The 20679-nt window shown below is 38.4% G+C and overlaps 1 protein-coding gene across 1 annotated transcript in view; it reads right to left on the bottom strand.

The window, feature by feature from the left end:
- The window catches only part of MYO3A (myosin IIIA), a 123220-nt gene that overhangs the window by 38388 nt on the left and 64153 nt on the right, over positions 1-20679 (bottom strand). Inside the window, exons 12-21 of the mRNA XM_065666606.1 lie at positions 17832-17931; positions 15535-15651; positions 14423-14527; positions 14256-14339; positions 13288-13490; positions 10564-10662; positions 10349-10463; positions 6902-7028; positions 5699-5909; positions 3668-3815 (exon numbers count right to left, since the gene is read on the bottom strand). Of these exons, the coding sequence (XP_065522678.1) occupies positions 3668-3815; positions 5699-5909; positions 6902-7028; positions 10349-10463; positions 10564-10662; positions 13288-13490; positions 14256-14339; positions 14423-14527; positions 15535-15651; positions 17832-17931 (1309 nt within the window). The remainder of the gene's footprint in view (positions 1-3667; positions 3816-5698; positions 5910-6901; positions 7029-10348; positions 10464-10563; positions 10663-13287; positions 13491-14255; positions 14340-14422; positions 14528-15534; positions 15652-17831; positions 17932-20679) is intronic.

Raw genomic sequence — 20679 nt, 5'->3', positions numbered from 1 at the left:
CCACTATTCCTATCACTTCTGAGGCCCTATTTTTGTAGGTCACACTTCAGAGGAAAGCAAAACTGTGAACACTTGTCAGATTTAGATACACAAGACAAACCACTGACTGCTAGAAACATACCACCTGCAACACTGAAAGTACAATTCAGCCTTATGAGTTCATTTATTATTTGGCTTTACTGCTTATGTTGACAAAAAATTATTCACCCCTCTTAGTTATACAATCACTCATTAGGCTGACATGGGTTAATGGAGAACTAGACTATCATCAACAGATTTAGGCCTTGACTTCCCAACAAATATGTCAAATTTCATCTAATTGTATGTGGTATGGAATTGAACAGGCTAAAACAGGAGAAAAAAAAAGAAGAAATATTGTACCTAAAAATTGTTTGACTTTGCTTGAGGGAAGTGTGAAAGAAATTCAGTTCTGCAGTCTTTCTTGGGTAGATCTACAGGGGCAATGCAGAGTCATGTTAGAGATTTCTGAGATTGCACAGAGCATACCAACATGTCTGTCTGACATTGCACAGGGCTGTGGAGAGATACTAGCCCATGCCTTTGAGCTGTAATGCAGCATAACGCATTTGTCATTTCCTGGCTCCAAAATGGGGTGTTTTACACCCACACTTGCATGAAGTTAATCTACATAGCTCATTCTGCACTGCTGCAGTAGTATCTTCGGAGACTGCTACAAGATAATATAATGAAGATTGATATAGTCTGGTGAAGCAGTATCATGTAAATTAGACATCTTAGTTGGCTTATAGGCAGGATGTGGACATTTGTAAAAGGACTAGTATAAATGACTAGTATAAATGAAGTTTGAATGGAAACGTGCATGTAAGCACCAGAAGAAAGAGTCTTAGAAGAATGGCCTATGATTTCAATGAAGAACATTTGCTCACAGCAATAAAATTGAGGAAAGTATTGTTTACCTCAGGACCAGAAGGTCTTCACTCATACAAAAACACAGCGCAGCCAGCCAGTGAGTGGAACACTCTCTAAATCTGGCAACAAGAGGATGGCTGCAAGGTTACAGCATTTCACACAACACCTTCCCTTTTCCTACAAACCTACCAAGGAAACAGACTGTAGACATAAAGATGCATATATTCCAAACAAGTAAAACCAGATAATGACCTTGCCTAAAGATTACGGAGGCTAACATAAATAAAGTTCTGAGGCAAAGAACCACCCCGTAATAACTAATGATTGCTAAATGGTGTAAAAGATATGCCCAACAACTATATTGGCAAGAAACTAAGAGACATGATGAAGACTTGCAAGCTGGCATCCTTTATTCTCTGTGTCACTCATAAATGATCCTGGCCAGACCACCTGAACTCACAGATCCTAGTGCTTTCCACATGGGTGTGAGTCAATGAAATCTATGACAGAATGAGTGGGAGTGGCCAAAACTGAAATATGTCCGATCATCTTCTTTAAGAATCATCTTCCCCTTGCATAAGATCTGTAATGTCGTACTAATTTCCTACAGGGAGAGAGGGGTAAACTCTATGTTGTCAAAATCAGAAGTTCAGTTTTTCCTCATCTGCTCAGCAGCAAAATAACCACTCTGACTTCACTGCAGCAGGACATGTACAGGAGAGCATACTGCTCCTACTAGATGATGACGTCACAAACTTCTGCATTAATATAGGTCTGGCAAAAATGTCCCCTATTAGGATATCTAGAAACAAGTAAAGGCAGACTCAATGAACAAGATGGAAGTCCCATTAAAAAAGAGAAGGAATATTAAGACAAAATTTGGGAGTACAGGGATACTGTTAGGAAAGCCAAGCCAAGTCCATCAGCTACAAAAAGGCAACTAGGGAAATAGTGTGCCTGTTGCTGAATGCAAGGATGCCACAGAAAAGAGAAGGCTGCATGGAGACCTCATAGCAGCCTTCCAGTATCTGAATGAGGCCTACAAGGATGCTGGAGAGGGACTCTTCATCAGGGACCGTAGTGATAGGGCAAGAAGTATTGGGTTTAAATTTACATGGGGGAGATTCAGGTTAGATGTAAGGAAGTTCTTTGTGAGGGTGGTGAGGCACTGGAATGGGTGGTTCAAAGAAGTGGTTAATGCTTCATCCCTGGCAGTGTCCAACGCCAGGCTGGACAGAGCCTTAGGAAACATGGTTTAGGCTGATGTGTCCCAGCCCATGGCAGGAGATTGGAACTATATGATTTTAAGGTCCTTTCCAACCCTAACTATTTTGTGATTCTATGATTCTATGATACTTGATGCCTTCTTTGCTGTGGTCTTGGCTGATAATCCCAGGTCCCTGAGACCAGAGGGAAAGTCTGGAACAAGGAAGACTTACCCTCCATGGGGGAGGATCAAATTAGAGATCATTTGAGCGAAGTCGACATATGAAAGTCCATGGGACCTGGTCAGTGCCTGGATTTGACAGGAATAAGTAACAGTGCTGCAGTCTGTGCTATTTCCATTATCCAGTTGTTAGAAAAAGCAGTAGCCAGGTGCTCTTTTTGTGTGAATTTATGTACTTTGGAAAGAAGATATCTAAGTAATTATAGTAGTGCAGGCTAATTTCTCTCTGACTTTTTGATGTTATTAAAGAGAAGGAAATAAGTGTGACCGAGAATCTTCCATATAAATCTGTAAAAACTATTACAAGATCTTAGACTGCAAGACAGCATTTCCTGAAATAATTGGGAACAGAATAAAACATGGATCCATATAAAAAAATTATCCATTTTACAAACAGATGTATACACCTCTAGACTGACACATGCACGTGCACACCTCTATATACAGACATATTCCAAACTTATATCTGACTCGTGCTTAATACATGCAGTGATTAACACTGACAAAATACTAATTTTCTATGAATAATTAAAATAATAATTAGAATTAGTATTTTCACCTATGTATCAAAACTCCCAATAATTTCAATAAAACAGAAAGTTTGCATGTTGACTGTTCAGCTCATTCAGAATTCTGGAATATTTCTATTTTCAGCAAGATTATTATTTTTTTTTCCCTGAACATGCTATTTCTTCAAATAACAATATTGAACAATGGCTTAAAAATGGTTAATTTAATTCTCATGGAATTATTTACAAAGCTAAGATTATATTTTTTGAGGTTTTTCACTATCCCCTTGAATTTTATAAACTTTTATAATTACAACTCTATTCCTTTTCTCTGTTTAAAATAAAATTATTTACATTAAATCCACCATTATTTAGCTTAGATGATCTAGTTCCTGAATAAGAACAAGATAGTTGTGAGATTTTTAATTTTTTAATAATGGAATTTTGGTGTTCATTAAGCTTGTTAGCAAGGTATTATGAGCACTGCACTTGAAAAATTATGCTATCACTACTTTTTTTACTGTAGAATCATACATTACATCACTCATGTTATTCCTCAAGAAAACAACATTGCATTTGTTTCAAGTCAGCTATCACTGTGTTAATGTTGCTTAGATACTGTAACTTTCAAGTTTAATGCAGTTTATGTGGGCATTTTACTTGCAAGTAGCAAGCACTGCATCACAGAATACATACTCAGAAAACAGTTGTTATAATCCACAATTTACAACCTACTATGGAGAAGGAATGATGTAGTTTCTTGAGACAAGGTTTTATATGTTCAGCAATATTAAAGCCTTATCAAACTACCAACACATACCTGTTCCCAGGCAAAGACATGTTGATTGAAGTAGAACTGGATCTGTTCATTGGCAATGTTGATACAGAGTTGTTCAAAAGAATTTTTTTTGAAATTCTCAAAGCCAAAGATATCAAGAATTCCAATGTTCAAACCATCATCGTTTCCACTGCAAAGATGAAATAAGCTTTCTATTGCTTTACCTTTATTTTACACTGACTAGCTCCTGTAGTATTTCACAAAAGGAAATAATGGGCCAAATCTGGAAGCCAGTTAAACGGCATAATTTTTGCTAGAACAGATACCTCTTAAAGTAACAATAATTTTTTTTTGTTTGAAATAGAATAAATGCACATCAACTGAAAGATGACTGTATTTGTAAACCAGATACACCGAATCACATGTCTGAGTCAAGTGATAGGTGCATAGCAGATTTACAATTTTACTTTTAAACTAATATTTGCTAGTTATTATTCTATTGTAAAAGCTGACTACAGCACTGAAACAACAGCCAGTTCTTTTTGTTTCTCATGTAATAAGAGGCTTTACTTACCAGCATCTTTGAAATTAAAGATTGCTGTCATTAAATATTATTTCTCCCTATTATTTATTGGCAACAATTAAATCCACTTATTTCAACATTAAAGGTAAAAAAAAAAAAGAAACGGCTAGACCTTTTATGCATCTAAATAACTACTTTAAGTACTGGAGTGCGATATTAATTTAAATTACCAATTAAGTTCCAGAGAAGTACTAGTAGTAAAAACATTGGTTTGAGATTTTAGATAAGGTATTCTGAGAGATACATGGTCATTTCTGTAACCGGAAAAAAGTGCTAATTTTGTATTTATTTCCTGAAGCAAAAAAATTAAGAGGACATAATTTTATGTAAAACTGAAGTTGACATTAGTGTGTTTTCCCTAGCTAAACTAAAAAAATAAATCACAGTCTACCTATAAAACCCATTTGAGGGGCTATCTGTAAACAGTATTTCATTATTTTTAAAAATAAAATGATAAGGAAACGGGATATGAAGAACCAGCCTCAAGATATTCATGAACAGCAGTTGAACCTTTTTGTGAAGTCCACCTCAAAAATGGAAGTGTTTAATTGCTGAGGGACCAAAAGTATTTGTTGATTTTGACCTGAGTTTGGTTAGTATTTTATCTGCCTATAAATGACATTTTTGGTGAATACACTGCTGATATTTGTCTGCCTTGCTCCTTCTCAGAGCTAATTATATAAAGATAGAAAATACAAATTATTTTAATACCACAAAACCAAAGCAGATTTCTGGGTGGGGGTTTTTTTTCCATAGTGACTATGTCAGATCAAACCTTCTTCCTCTCACCAGCATAATAAGTATTCAATTGGAAAAGGTCTCTCTTCTAATGGGTATGTGAGAGACATAGGAATGAATTTTATCCTATCACTTATTGATTAAAGTTCTATTTATTGACACTCTGCTGTAACCAAATATTTGAAAGTTTATAAAAATTTTAGGATTGCAGCCTTGACTGCAAAACAAAGCTACTTATCATTGATATTCCTCTTCAGGTAGCTGTAAGTTTGCCCATTTCCACCACTATTAGCAGGCATAGAGGACTCTGACCAATAGGATCTCCAGTGCAAGCCTCAAAATGTGATATATTCTCATTCCCAACATCTTTCTTGTCTCTGTGTTTAAAATGTCACCTTGTAAGGGTATAGGGTGGACATTAACCTCAGTAAATGTGTTTGGGAACTACTATCACACATACAGGAAACTACGCTCATAACAGCGACAGAAACAATGGCATCATGCAAATAAGAGCAGAATTTCACCTATGCAATCAGCAGGTGAATGTCAAAAGTTGACCCTGAAAAAGTATAAATGAAAAAGCAGTTAGTATGTAATTTATGAAGGGTTAAATGAGTAAAGGTCAAACAGGAAAACACCAGATGCCTGTATTATCCATATCTACTGTATTTTCACTACATAGTCTTAAATGCTCTAGTGTAGATATTATTCCCACAGAAAATCTCTCTTTATTCTTGAAAAGCTTCTTTTACCTTAAATGTTTGTCAGGTTTGAGTAAAGTGTTGATGCGATTGACTATCCAGCTAAAGAGGCGCCCATACAGTGCTTTGGCCATGGCATCTCTGACATCAGTGGCTTTTTCCACAGTGTTGGGACGAATAATTGTTTCTCCTCGAGTCACTACACAGTGAGAAGTGAGGGCCTCTTGCAGTTCATCTGCCTGAATACACAGCAAGGATGCACCTAGAAAGGAAGGTCACAGGCATAGCTCAGAAGCAGATTTTTGAAGGAAAGTGAGCATTTTTGCAATCAAAGCTGCAAGTTCAGTGTACGATAAGAGCCAAATCAAAGTCTTGAACTATAAGTAACAAGGATGTTCATGCCAAACAAGTGTATCTAATTTATTCACCCACCTTCCTAGCTTCCACTGCAGTCAATGAGTAAGTGATTCAAAGCAGAAATCTTTAGGTTCTAAAGTGCTTTACCAAGAAGGCTATTTCTCCAAACTTTCCATAGAGAAATGCTAGGGAATCTAGGTGACTATATCAAGAATATGTAAGCTGTGAGGTGTGAATATCTCTCTCAGTTATAATCTATCCACATAAGCCATGGCTTCCCTCCTTTTGAGCCAAAAAAAAAAGGGTACTTCTTTCCCATTTCTACAGTACTTTTCTGCCTATTTTTTCTGCAGGAAAACGTTTAAGAAGATACTGTGAAGATTTTGTTATCTCCCCACCTATAATTACTGAGAAAGAGTAGCAACTTTATTGAGAATCTTTGACCCTTTCCTTCCTCTGCCTCCTGGCAGCCTATAACATAAGGCATCCCTTCCAAAGAATTAGTGATCCATATTTCAACAGACACATGTAGGGAACAAATAATGAATAAGGTGAGAAAGAAACTTGGAAGAAACTATTCAATGTCTTAATGAGGTTCTCCATCAAATGTTCAAATAACCTTGGAAATATTCTAAAGATTTGATTTTCAGGCATTTGCAGTATTAGTCATGTTTCCTGAATGCCAGTGAACTGGTTAGTCAAATGAGGTGCATAACATGGAAAATTTTTTCCCTTTGTATTTGCAATCATGTGATCTTGGAATTATCTATTTTCAGCATTTAATTATTCTTGCAAAATTTCCATGTGAATACAGTTTTCACTGACAACTCACTTGCAAGAAAATAAATTTGCTATCAAAAGTAAAGGAAAATAATCATATCAAGAAAAAATACTCACAATTCTCAAGGGCTACTGGATTGGAAATGTTGCTCTTGTCGATCATATGTTCAGATACTACTGCAGAAAATTCAATGTTACCCACATTTAAAATGGCAGCCAGGACACTGTACACACTTCCAAGTTCCTGAGAAGTATATTAAAAAAGATGCAATACTTAATAGCCAGATAGATTTATCACTTTGGTTTGTGCGATAGGCATGAGTATGTGTTCTTCCTGTTGTCTGCTACATGCCCACTACTTTTAGGAATACTTTCTCAGCAGATCCATTTCTTTGCCTGTTCTGTACTCAGCATAGTTTTTCAAGTGTAAGACACCCAAAGAGGGCAAGACAAACTATAGCCTAATCTCTCTTCCACACTTGTCAACAAGACAGGATTGACACTGACTAGGGAAAGCACAAAACAGTGGTGAACACAATATTTTTACACAGGAAGAATTCAGAGGTTATTTATATCAGCCCTTCACTGTGCCTGCAGGCACAACCATGTCTAAGAATGTACCTAAAACAACAAAAACATAAAAAATTCTGCATCTATGTTTCTTGAATCATGGAAACAAAGGCACCCTGAAAATAGGTCTGCAATGGCTCCCAGTGACATAACCAGAAAAAGTTTCACTGGGAGAAGAGTGAGACCTCATCCCTGATTTGGCAAAGCACCTTACCCTTCAAAATGTCAGTTAGGAGCTGTGTATTCACCAAAGAGCTCAAGTATGGACTTTACTTAAATGTATTTAAATCTCAAATGATTTAGTAGGCTCTGAAGAGGGATTGTGCCTTGAAAAAAGACAAATATCCATCGGAACAGTGAAGTGATACATACAGTAAATTATCTTAAGTACTTATATATGACAAATAAAATCAGATTTGCAAACAATGAAACAATGCTTTCATTGCAGGCTTGACTTAGATTTGAACTGTGAATTTTCATCTGTACTGTGAATGTTTCTCAGTTACTCGACGATCTCTTGAATATTTTCTACTCAGAAATGCTGAGTTTCTGTAGAGGAGACTGCTTTAAGCTAGGAATCTCCGACACTATATATTTTGAGGTGTGCATTAACAGCATATTTTATATAATAGCAGTTTTATAAGTTTTATAGTAGTTTTATATGAAGCAGTTTTTAAAAATATAATTGGTATTTTATAATGATGGACTTTTCACAGCATTTTATTCCTTATATTCAATAGTTTGCTGGTACTCCGTCAGGCATCATTTACTCAGATAAAATCCTTAATTGCTCTAGAATACTTGAGCTTGTTTTCAACACTTTCAGAAGTTAATCTAGCAGTTATTAAATTAATTACTCCTGTGACAGCAAGACAAACTAGATATGCTCACTCTAAAACATCATTCTTAGGATAATTGGGATGCAGTTTACCTAGGTTTTAAGCAATCATTTTCATTTTAAGCTTAGGGACATAGGTGAAATGCAAACAAATAGATAGCTTAACTTCTGCATTATGCTGTACAGTGTGTATAGCTGCTGACATTTTTGTGCCCTTTTCCAGAGTGTTTGAAATCTGGCTTGATCTGTCTCATACCGTGTGATTACTGTTCACCTCAGGCGGTCCTTTCCTATTAATTTTGCCATGCAGCCTGAAATAAACCAGTGTGATTTTAAGACAGGGAGAACTGGCAGCAGTTATTATTAAAGCCTACCAGTCAGTTAAAAAGTTTTTCAAAGAAATTAAGCCCTGTTTAGGTCTCAGTTCTAACTGGAGGGCAGAAGATATTCTGTCCAAGGTTTTCTGCTAACAAAACATGGAACATGCTTATACAGAACCTCCTCCTCTGTGCACTGGCATGAATATCAAAAGTGAAGGCTGCATTACTGAACAGCGAATTTAGAGAAGGAAATCATTGTCTTGAGGTATCTTTTTCTCACTGAAAATAAATTGTCTTTGCACATGTATCCTGTATCAGCATTTCAGTGGGGAAAGGTGACTTCTCTGTTCCTGCACTTGCAAACACAACCTCAGACATGCTAATTCACCCTGTGGAGAATGTAAGACAGGCTAAAATGGATGGGGCCCACATGTAACCACAGTTTGCCTGTGGTACTCAACCTGCTTCTGAAACTGTGGGGGTTCTACAGGTGAGTAATTCTTTACAGATTCAGCTCATGGTGGCTTGCTGAGTTAATCAAGTAAAGATCCATGCTAGAACTGCACAATGCAGCCAGTGACCTAGTTCTAACTGGATCTTCAATATATAGGAAGGTCTCTTTTGGATGGTCAGGGCTATTGTTTCCATCCATCCAAGTGAATAAAAGAACTGGGAACAAAACCAGGCTTGATGCTTTTCATGGTATAAATTAGTACTTATCAAGGTCTCCAGTGCTGTGACAAAACTGCTATCAGTGCGGAACTGTGCATCCTTCTGGATGCTGCTTCTGGAAAGGTGAAAGTACAGATATGAAAAGATGTGATAGTACAGGTGTGAAATTACTAAGTGCAGTTGTGAGTAACCATGTAAAGGAGGAGGAGACTGTGAACGCCACTGCTACTACAACTTAATGCAAAATTAGTATGGAGGAACAGAATAGATGAATAAATCTGTTCTGCTAGCTACTCAAATATTTACATTGAGAGAAGCCAGAAATATTCTACTGGAGTAATTTTCTGTGAAAAGGTCCTTACGACACACAGTTTTGTCGAAGAAATTAAACCACACATCCATTCTGCAGCACTAGTGCTGTGTTTCACAGGTCATACCCCTACTATCATTTGCGATAAATGAAGTCAGTGGTAACCTCTAGCTGTGATGCATTACTTTTCCTAAGAGAGAACTAGGGTGCAGGATGGGGTTTCCCTCCCTTGCATTCTACTGTATAAATCCAGAGGCTTGTTTTTATTTTAATTATACCAAAGACAGCCTGAGGAAAGGAGCTTAACGGCCAGCAGAGCAATGATGTGAGATAATAGAGAAAGAATAGGTTCGGTTAATGTTTAGCGATCAGATTTATTCCAAAGGGATGTAAAAACTTCATTCAACTTTACCCCTGGAGTTGTAAAAACGTATTGAGTTCATCAAAACTCAATGAATTTTTAGAACTCATACCATGGATTTCACCTTAAAACAGAGATGAGACTCCTATTCACAGGCCTAAAATTACAGGCTAATAAATAGTTGCAGCATCATTTTCTATGCATTTAATTTGCAAAAGCCTTTTTTTTCCTCAATTACTCAGCTGTGCTGTGTTCACTAATTTCAAAGTCTTGTTGACTAATACCCTTTAATTAGATTATCAATACCTTGAAACCTTAAAAATTTAAATGTGGTAATATGACAGTAAGTTGACCATGCAATATCCAAAACAACAAAACCACCATTGCTAAAGGAAGAAAATAACAAGGGAGATTATTTGAATGCTCTATGTAAGTTTTTCCTGATTAAGGTAGCTGTGAAAGTTCATCCCAAAAAGAGGTTATCACCACTCACCTCCAGTGTAAAACCTATGACTTTGAAGCACTGCTCAATTAATTCAAACTGCGACTTATAAAAGCTATTGTTCATGAAATCTTGCACTATTCTGAAATGATCGTTTTGCAGATATCTGAAAGAGTTGATGGATACGGAGTTAGAATATAAATGAGCTTAAGATTTCAACACTGCATTTCTTAGTAAACAATTTATGTACAAATAAACTGCATTACCTGGGAGGTCTATATTCGGGCAGTTTATAATGTGCCAGTTTTTTCTTTTCTGCCAGACCAGCATAAATATAATAAAAAATATGGAAATTTCTCTCGCCTCTGAAACAAGAGAAACAATGAACTGCTTTAGTAACATAACCTGGTTACATTTACTGATGACACACATGCTATTATTAAACGTTATTTCAATAATAGGCAAGCCTCATGCAAACTGACAGAACACTCTGAAAGAAGCTTTATTACATAAATTCCTGTGAACACCCTTTGTGTGCCCCTGTGTGCTTGTTCTGAAGCTGCCAGGGTGGCTGCTCAGTGCTACAACCAGCTAAATGCTGCTCTACCATGGATGCAATTGGTAGCTGCTGGGTGAGATCTTGCAATTTGCTCACCCACCTGTATTAAATGGGCTGCTCAACCTCCAGCTATTTAATAAAAATCTTTTGACCATAGGAGAACTACAAATTCCTGATTCACTGAACCCTGTGTGTTTGCTGTGTCCTTTAGCCCTGAACCAAGAAAGCACAGAAGCAGACATTCATCAAAAGGCCTTATTACTTGGCATGCTTTGCCTAAAAGGTGCCCAAACCCAGAGAAGAAGCTTTATTGCACATTCAAGGTTCCAGTGCACCTTATGAGGAAGAACTGGATGCTTAGATGGAAAGTTGCTACCACCACTGAACCCCGAGACAGCCAAGTCAGTCACTATGAAATGGAAAAAACGAACTGTGTTCAAACCCCTGCTTTTTCCATGAGCTGATGCATGCGTCCCAGGAGCACTAATATATGCTTCTGTGAAACAGGATCACAGACCGGTGCACTCCTGTCTGTGTGGGGTGCCTAGACCAGAGGCAGCTTAGTTTCTATTTTACTGTGGGCAGTCAGCAGTAGAAAACAAGATCAATTTAAGGGGTAGGAGCAGATCCCTTATCTTCCCCCTCAGTGTCAGTCCCTCAGTCCCCCCCTTATGGTTACATAAGGTTGCATAGCCATGCTTTGCACAGTCTGAAACCTCACAATGTCCTGATGTTTTGTGTACTTTCTGGGAAAGGCAGGAGAACCTGCAGGTTCAAAGTCTCTTGGCTTGAAGTGAGTCTGGAACTTGAGCCTCCCATTTTCTGGGTAATCAGTCACTGGGTTTTCTGCAAAAAGTCATTCCTAGCTCAACATGTGAGTTTGGGACTCCTGCTCTGGCAGAAGAGCAGAAGAGGCACAAACACCTTCAAGTGCCCTTGGAAGTTTATGCCACAAAATATAACCTCTTAGAGTGACTCTCATGCTGAACACTTCAGTGGCATTTTCTTGTGATTTCAGGCATCTAAACACCTAACTAAATAGCATCTGAGGCATGTAAATGCTTTGCTGACTTCCTGTCTCAGCATGTGGCTAAATATAAATTGACAGCCAAAGAATAAACCCATGAAAATTTATGAAAACGGTGGTATTTTAAGGAAAAAGCTCATTTTATTCTGAAAAAGAAGTATCTGTGCTTATGTTCAACTGTGGGAAAACCCACCATTTCACAAAAATGCTTTTAACTTTAAATTGTTTGTTGAAACATTCCAAGTAATACTCTGATGTTCTTCACGTCACAACTCTACAACAGGCAACAAGATCTTGCAGAACTACAAAATGAGTAAAAATGAGTAAGTGATCAGCAAGGGCAAAATTTTAAATCACTGACAACATTCTTTGTCTCAAGCTTTTTTTTTTTTTCTATTATTATTATGGTGGAAATGGAGTTGCCAAAATATTTTTTATCTGGCTGTGCTATGTATTAGGATAGAAAATACATGTCGATATTTTAAATTAATTGGAAATGCCATGTCATTTTTCTGTCATTTTGTATTATGAGATACACACACGGCAGAGATGGGCCTGTTCTGCTTTTGGTCCATAACCCTTAATAATCAGATCCTACTAGATGCCCCAAAATGGAAAATGAGCACTTTGCAAACAAAACTACAATACTAAAGGAAATGTAGAGGAATTAAATCCAAGTAATATACTTAATACATTACTCAAACTTCCACAAAGAAAGGTACAACTGAACTATTAGAAACCTTTTAGAATCATAGAACAGTTAGGGTTGGAAAGGACCTCAAGATCATCTACTTCCAAACCGCCTGCATGGGCAGGGACACCTCACACTAAACCATCTCACCCAAGGCTCTGTCCAACCTGGCCTTGAACACTGCCAGGGATGGAGCATTCACAACTTCCCTGGGCAATCCATTCCAGTGCCTCACCACCCTCACAGGAAAGAATTTCTTCCTTATATCCAATCTAAACTTCCCCTGTTGAAGTTTTAACCCATTACCCCTTGTCCTGTCACTACAGTCCCTAATGAAGAGTCCATCCCCAGCATCCTTATAGGCCTCCTTCAGATACTGGAAGGCTCCTATGAGGTCTCCATGCAGCCTTCTCTTCTCCTTTTAATTCTTCACACATTATGATATACTTTATATATCACATTTGCATTTTTATGAGATTGGCTTAAATAACCCAGGAGGCAGCGAAAAAATCAGAAGCAGTTTTCAGCTAGCTTACAGATTTATAAGCTATTCATGTATCACGTATAAGAAAAAAGTCCCAGTACCTTATTCATCTTCATGTTCTGATCCAAGATAATTTCCTACATTGTAGTCCTACTCTGTAGCTCCCAAATTAGATCAAATATAGTTTTTTTTGTAGCCCCCAAATTAGGTCAAATGTTTTTATACTTACACTGCCTGGTGGACAACTCTGGATTTTTCAAGGAGATACTCTGAAATCTGAGCTCCTACTACAGTGCCACCACAAGTGAATTTCATTTCCAAATACTTTCCAAATCTGCTTGAGTTATCATTGATGATAGTGCCTGCATTCCCAAATGCTTCTACAAGGTTATTCACCTGGAGGATCTTCTCCTGTAGAGTCCTGTTATTAGCCTGGATATGGAAAAGACAATGCTTAAAATTATCAGTAGTCATTCAAATACGTTCATTCTTGTTTCTCTCCTTTTCTAGTTGGTATTGTGAAGTGTGACATCACTAGGGAAGCCATTCCCATGTGAATCGTATGTAAATACAGGCATGCTTAAATCATGAAACTTGTCAGAATATAGCAATCTGCAGAATTAAGGGCTGGCTGGAAGAGATAACACACATAATGATAATGACAACACCAGAAGTAATCAGTTTCTCTGGCCCAGCACTGAGATGGCTGGCCTACTTTTAGGATCCTTGTTAGTAACTGCTTCCTGCTGCATTGCACCATAACAATAGATCAGATTGCTTGCATCTCACCTGGGACATGCAAAAATGCCATTTTATTTAGAACATTATGTGGCCACTTCCCAGAATGACCATGTTTCACTGACAGCAATCTGGTTGTGGAAGGAGGTGAAAAGCTATAAGAGGATTTTCTTTAGTATAGTTTGGGTGATTTGAAGACACAGTTTAACAAGGGCGGACTAAGTCACAACCCTTACTGCAGCGGGTACTTCACTGCAGAATCCCCAACATATTTCCAAATGACCCTAGTTCAGCAGGGAGGAAGGGGTAGACAGATCTGCATCATGTTCCAATCTGAAGTCACGGAAGTTCTTTGCAAAATGTATTACAGTTTTGCCCCCCTACCAATGCCCTGTCCATAGGTTCAGTCAATTATGCCTAAGAGCAAAGCCTTACAGAGAAATCCCTTTTGAAACATACCTTGCCCAGGACAGTGAGCTGCTGAACCAGAAGGTGGGCACTTTGTGTCTTGCCAGCTCCACTTTCTCCAGAAATAACAATACACTGAAGGGAACAAGAGCATGACTCTGAGCTCACTACATATCTCAGCTGAGCAAACGATATAGTTAAGACTACCTCATCTATACCTGGTCAGAGTTGTACGTCACCATGGACTGATAACCTATGTCGGCAACAGCAAAAATATGAGGAGGGTTGGCAGTCCGTTTGGCTCCAATATACAGTTTGGAATGCTAAGTGTGGGAAAAACAAGAACATTATCAGCTGCCCCTTAACAACCTTTTGTTTTTTTTTTAAATCACAGTTGAGTTTTATTGTCAGATTAGAGTACAGCATGCTGAGGTTACCAGCAGTGATGACTATGCTGGGAAGCTCAAATTAGCAGAAGAAAATTTAACACTGCCAGACATCAAAGACCAAATTATATTTTTTTTTCTACATCTCATCCGTTTAGTATTTCTGCATGACATAGATGGCACAACTTAAGAACTTTTCTGTACCTACAGTATATGATAATTAATAATGCAAAATTCCTGAATGACCAGATACTCATATCTGTCCCCTTTTGTATAATGGACAGGCAAATTCACAAAGTTAAAATTTTACACGGCTGCTTCGTAAGCTGTCTGATCAATTAAATGGCTATGGCTTCCCCAGCTGTCTTGGGAGCAAATGCCCCTCGCTCCTCCAGACATTTACAGTTCTCCAAGGGAAGCAGACTCCCTCCCACAGAGAGAAGTAAGATTCACATGGAAAAATGTACTTCTCTTTAGAGATACTACTTCTGAACTAGCTGCTATGGGCAGCTAGCACCTTTACACTCCATGGGGTTCTAGTCAACAAACCTCATGAAATTTAGCACAATTTACCTCATGCAGGAATTAATTTTGAAAGTCACTAGAAGAATAACAGTGTCAAAAATCTATTTCTATGTATCAAAACGGATGACTTGCTCAAATACAGCCGTTTGCACTTCAGACATGATATAGACATTGTACTATAGACATAAAGATGTCAGAAATTAAATTTTTTTGAGTTTCTAATTTCTTTGCTGAAATCCAGTATGTGATAAAGATGTGTGTCAACATGCATTTGAAGAAATAACTGTATGGGTAATTCTGTTTTTCAGAGTGAACTGATGTAAACTCAAGAATGGTCTTACTTTATACTTAACACAAATATTCAAACTTCAATGGAAATCAGTGCTAGTTTAAAAAGAACCAAACCTAGATTTTCACACCTGTGAAGAATAAATATCTATGTTCCGAAATGGATTAACAGCAATAAGAATGTCCCCAACATAGGTGTAGATCTGATCCTTGGCATAACCCTTCTGCAACTGCTCTGTTACTGTGTTCTGATGGAGAAAAAACAGGAACATTGAATCACATGAGGAAAAAAAGAGTACTATAAAAATGTATAAAATACATAGTTACAATAAGTAAGGATGGAGAGGGAAGGTATTAGTAGTCAGGAATACAGGTGATCATGATGAAAAGTGAGTAACACTTTCAAACACATTGCCATTCCTAATTTCTTGCATCCAAACTCACTTTGAACAATATATACTTACAGATCCGCAAGCGGCTGTAGGAAAATGAGCTAATAAGTACTGCTGTAACTCGATTAATCAAAGGTTTCTGTAAGAGAGTCCTGTCTTCATTTCTAACACTACAGCTTCATGTAATTCATTATGCAGGAGCCATATGCTTGAATTCATAACTGCCATTACAACTGGTCTAACATCACTCTCACTTATGATAAGACACAGGTTTGAACTGATTGGACCTTTCTATATTAACAGTCACTCTCTGCTGTGATTGCTCTTTGCTGCTGGAGACCCAGTTCTCCCTGAACCAAGAAAAAAAAAAAGAGCCATAGTGGCACACCCAATCTCTTGACATAATTTCCCTCAGATTCTTCCGCATAGAGCTGGGTATGTAATGTACTTGATTAGGTTTCCAACCAAAACAAGACACAGAGCTGGATGAAAAAATGCAAACCAGCCTTGATACTGTTTTGAGGTACATGTAAAAATATTTAGGCTGTATCCCCACAGGAAAAGAACGACAAGCAGCAGAGGACTGCAGAAGGAGCTGTTTTTCCTTCACATCTATCTGTTCACAGTGTTGTGCACTGTGTTCTGGTTAATAACACCTAAAACCTGAATTCTCAACAGCTGAAGAGGTTACATTTCCTTTGAAGGAAAACACAAGTTAAAAACCTTGATTTACCATTGCCTTTATAAACTCTTCCCTTTTTGGTTTTGAATGCTGTTTTGCTTTTGGCCATAACCAGATTCACATTAACACATTTTTTTTAAGGGGAACTTCTGCCCTTTTTACAATTATTTCTTGCACTGATAGAAGATGTCCTGTTTCACTGTTCTGATGGGCTACCTAAACTAGAAGAAAAGTTTGAATGGAAGAAAGGAGATGGCTTTGAGAAGCTGTCATTCATATGTGAAAGACGTTTTAAACTGGATTTGATTCAGTAAAATATCATGTAGTCAAATGATGCCTTTAGGTGGAGGCTTCCTGAGAATGCTCAGCCTCAGAAGAGATGAGATTCTGAGATACAGTTCTAGCTCATCTGGTTTTTGTGCCTTCTCTTTTACTCAGATTATTTATATGCTTCATGCCAAAAGATAAAAAAGTCTCACTAGCATATGGCTACTCTCAATACTAAAAAAAAAAAAATGCTTAAATCTCAGCTTTGTGCAGTAGATGAAGTTTGGATTAGCTCTATTAATATTACCTAGACATTAGACTACTATAACCGAGCTCTTGGATGATGGAAGATAAGAGAATGTGAATTATAGTTTATGAGCAGCCCAGCAGAGGAAGAATGGCAGTTTGTTTACAACCACTGATGGCCTCTAAGACCTGCAGATAATGTGCTGTAGTGTGGTTCTTCTTTCTGGTTTTGAAGCTTCAAGTACAAACACAACAGACTTCCCCCCTCCCTTAAGCATGCTCCCCTGCTCCTAGCAGGCTAGTTTTCAAACCTTGATAAACAGTGAGACCTGTATCAGTAATTCTGTTAAAAGTTCACAGGAAGGCATTGACAAGTCATAGTGCCAGCTGACATAAATTGATCTCTAAGCATCTCCACACCAAAGTCAGTGAGAGCCCAGCCTGGGGCAGTATGCTAGTTTAAGACCACTCTAAATGTTGAAGCAACAGGGGAGAAGGTGCTTGTTATTGGACCTGAACTAATTTCAGGTTAGCACATCATTGCAGACTGGATACTTAGCAATATAAACCCTGTTAAGCAAATAGTGCTATAACACTGCCCGGTCTTGGGCTGTAACTGCAGAGGGTATTTTACCTTGGAGTTGGAACTATTCCTGCAAAATGGTAAATCTAAAAGGTAAATCTAAAATATTTGGTGTAAACTGGTAAAATGCCATTGTTTACACTTACACACTTGACACAAATGTGACAACATGGTTGAACTTGAAAATCAACAGCACACCATTGTGTTCTAATATGCAATTACCCCCCTTCAGGTAAAAGTGAAAAAGGAGATTCTTACCTCATCCAGTACCTCCAAGGTTGCTAAATCATCTACCTCTTCCTGGTTTGAAACGAGTGACTTACTGTAGTTCCCTTTCTTTGTATGAATACGTTCAAATCTAGAAAAGAAAGAGACGTGATTTCCTGATGTAAGGAAACACAGAGCCGATCCTGCATCTGTAACCATCCTGAAAGCAATTCAACCAAAAAATTCTAGCTTTCCATTGTTCTGAATTCAAACACACAAATATTTGAATGACAAGACAAGATATAACTTCTTAGAGCAGCGCACCTGTAATCCACAACTCAAAATCTATGGTTTAATCACACAGCTGATACTATGAAGAAATTTTTGACTGTAGAGATCCCTGCTTGATAACACCTGTACACCAGCTGCAAGATCGGAGCTATGCAGCACAGGGGAAAAAATAACATATTTTTAAAACATGTAACAGTCAAACTCTGGCACCTCCCTGCAAAAAGAAAAATAACCCAGATAAAAATCATGGTGTCGTGGTTTAAACCCAACCACAAACCTCGTCCATTCACTCCCCCCCTTCTTGCCCTCCCCCTGCTCCTGGAGGGACGGAGAGGAGAATCGAAAAGAATGCAACTCCCACGGGTTGAGATAAGAACAGTTTAGTAACTAAGGTATAACACAAATCACTACTGCTACCACCAATAATAATAGTGCTAAAGGAAATAACAAGAGGAAAGAATACAACACCTCAACACCAGCCAACCAGTAACTCGCCCCACTCCCCCCAGCCCAGCACCGACCGATACCTCCTCCAACCCTGCAGTCCCTCTACCCCTTCCGGGTCACTCCAAGTTACATCCTGGGCATGACGTGCTGTGGTATGGAATACCTCTTTGGCTAGTTTGGGTCAGGTGTCCTGTCTCTGCTTCCTCCCAACCTCCCCTCCTCCCTGGCAGAGCATGAGGCTCAGAAAGTCCTTGGCCAGACCAAACATTCAAGCAGCAACTGAAAACATCGGCGTTATCACCACTGTTCCAAGGCCAAAAGATCAAAACACAGCACTGCACTAGCTCCTAAGAAGGAGAAAAATGACTGCTGCTGCTCAACCCAGGACACATGGACAGGACAAATCCAGGGGTGTACAATGAAATAATAGGGCAATGATGATGCAGACAAAGCACCCAGGATGGAAACACTTCTAGCTCAGCAATGACAAAGATCTAAAACCTGGCTGAGTTGACCACACTGTAAAGTGCTACAGAACCAGATGTATGTGAAATACATCCTGACCAAGAAGAATTTTCTTGGGCTCTACAGGAAAAAAATCATAAAAAATAAGGAAACAAAATTTTAACCCTTTTTCTTATCAGAGTTAAATTTCAATTGAGTTTTTGTTTTAAAGTGAAATTTCTTTTCCCTTTTAATCAAACCAAAGAAAACTTTATGTAGTCTTATACAAATTGGCAAGAAAATTCCCAGGGACTTGGATTAGTCTCTATCCAAGAGTAAAGGCATTGCTAATCAAAGCGAAAGCAGCAGAAAATGCAAGGTTTACAATTCACATTAGTTATACTTGCTTTATGAGATGGGTAAAATCAGGGAAAGAGAAACTGGATAAGTAACAGCAGAGTTCACAAACTGAATACAGCTCAGATGTGCAAAATGGCACAAGCACAGAAAGACAATCAAGTAAATCTGATCTCCTTATATGACCTCACTCCCCTTAATACTACAGGTAGGAACGCACTTCTCAAACACATGGAACATACACCTTGGCAAATTGATACAGCAGGAAAACTGCATTGTGTGAAACACACTCACTTTTTACCTTGATTCCAGACAAAATCCTTTACTTAATTTTGACATTTGGATATATGGCATGAGTAAAAGTGTGTTTTCTACCCAGTACTTTACTGTACAGTGAACACAGAACAGCAGGAAGAGGGCAGCTGCACCAAGATGAGGTAGAATGAATGAACATCACACTTCTGGGGCAAGCTGAGAGACTTCTGAACTCTTACAAGATTTTAAAAGATTTACTGCAGAGTTTAATGGGCTGCACCCATTCCATGAACACCACCTGCTTCACGGGTGCCACTTCAGGTCACGCAGGCTATACAGAGATGTGGGATGCAGGTTCAGAAAGTCAAGCAGGTACCCACTTGGCATCAGCTACTGATTGCCAGGACTGAAATGGGCAAATGATGCCCTCACAAACTGTGAGTGCAATCAAGACCTGAATGATGGAACTGCAGGCATGAATGCATTTCATCTAGCATTTCTTTCAGTTTCTCTTGTCTCTAACTATTGTTCCTTGAGGGTATCAGAATAGCTTATCCTAATACGCATGCCACTAATGGTGCAGTTGACCCCTCCCTTACGCGGATGCCAGCTACCACTGGAGTCTTTCCCTTATCTGTAATGCAAAGGCAGGAGTTTCACACCATAGCTGACTAATTCTGCTACCATAACATTAAGACATAAACATAAGACTTTACTATAAGAGCTAGCATAGTCTCTGTGCCAATATCGCTGCCCAAAACCCAGTGTGGAGGCCAAGTGACGAGGAAGCATGATGAACAGTATGGATCAACAGCATCTACATTGCCCTGGTGGAAGAGAGGAACCAATTCCTGCCAGTTTTACACCCAGCTATTTTGCAGACAACTCTCAAAATGTTGTTAGCACCCTGGATCTGCATGAGAAAGCAACTCGCCTCCAAATGTTTTCTTGCTTTCTTTCTGTCAGTATTTGCTACAGGCCCCCAAAAGACTAGATACAGTTGTGAGGATGGTAGTGAGGCCCAATTACATGAGGGGAAAAGCAACACATGGTCCTGTTACAACATAAGCAGTGCAAACAGACAAAAAGAGACATAGAAGGAGTA

Source organism: Lathamus discolor, chromosome 2, assembly GCF_037157495.1.
Source record: "Lathamus discolor isolate bLatDis1 chromosome 2, bLatDis1.hap1, whole genome shotgun sequence".
NCBI lineage: Eukaryota > Metazoa > Chordata > Aves > Psittaciformes > Psittacidae > Lathamus > Lathamus discolor.
The sequence above is the reverse complement of the archived record's forward strand: the minus strand, read 5'-3'. Positions and strand labels throughout refer to the sequence as shown.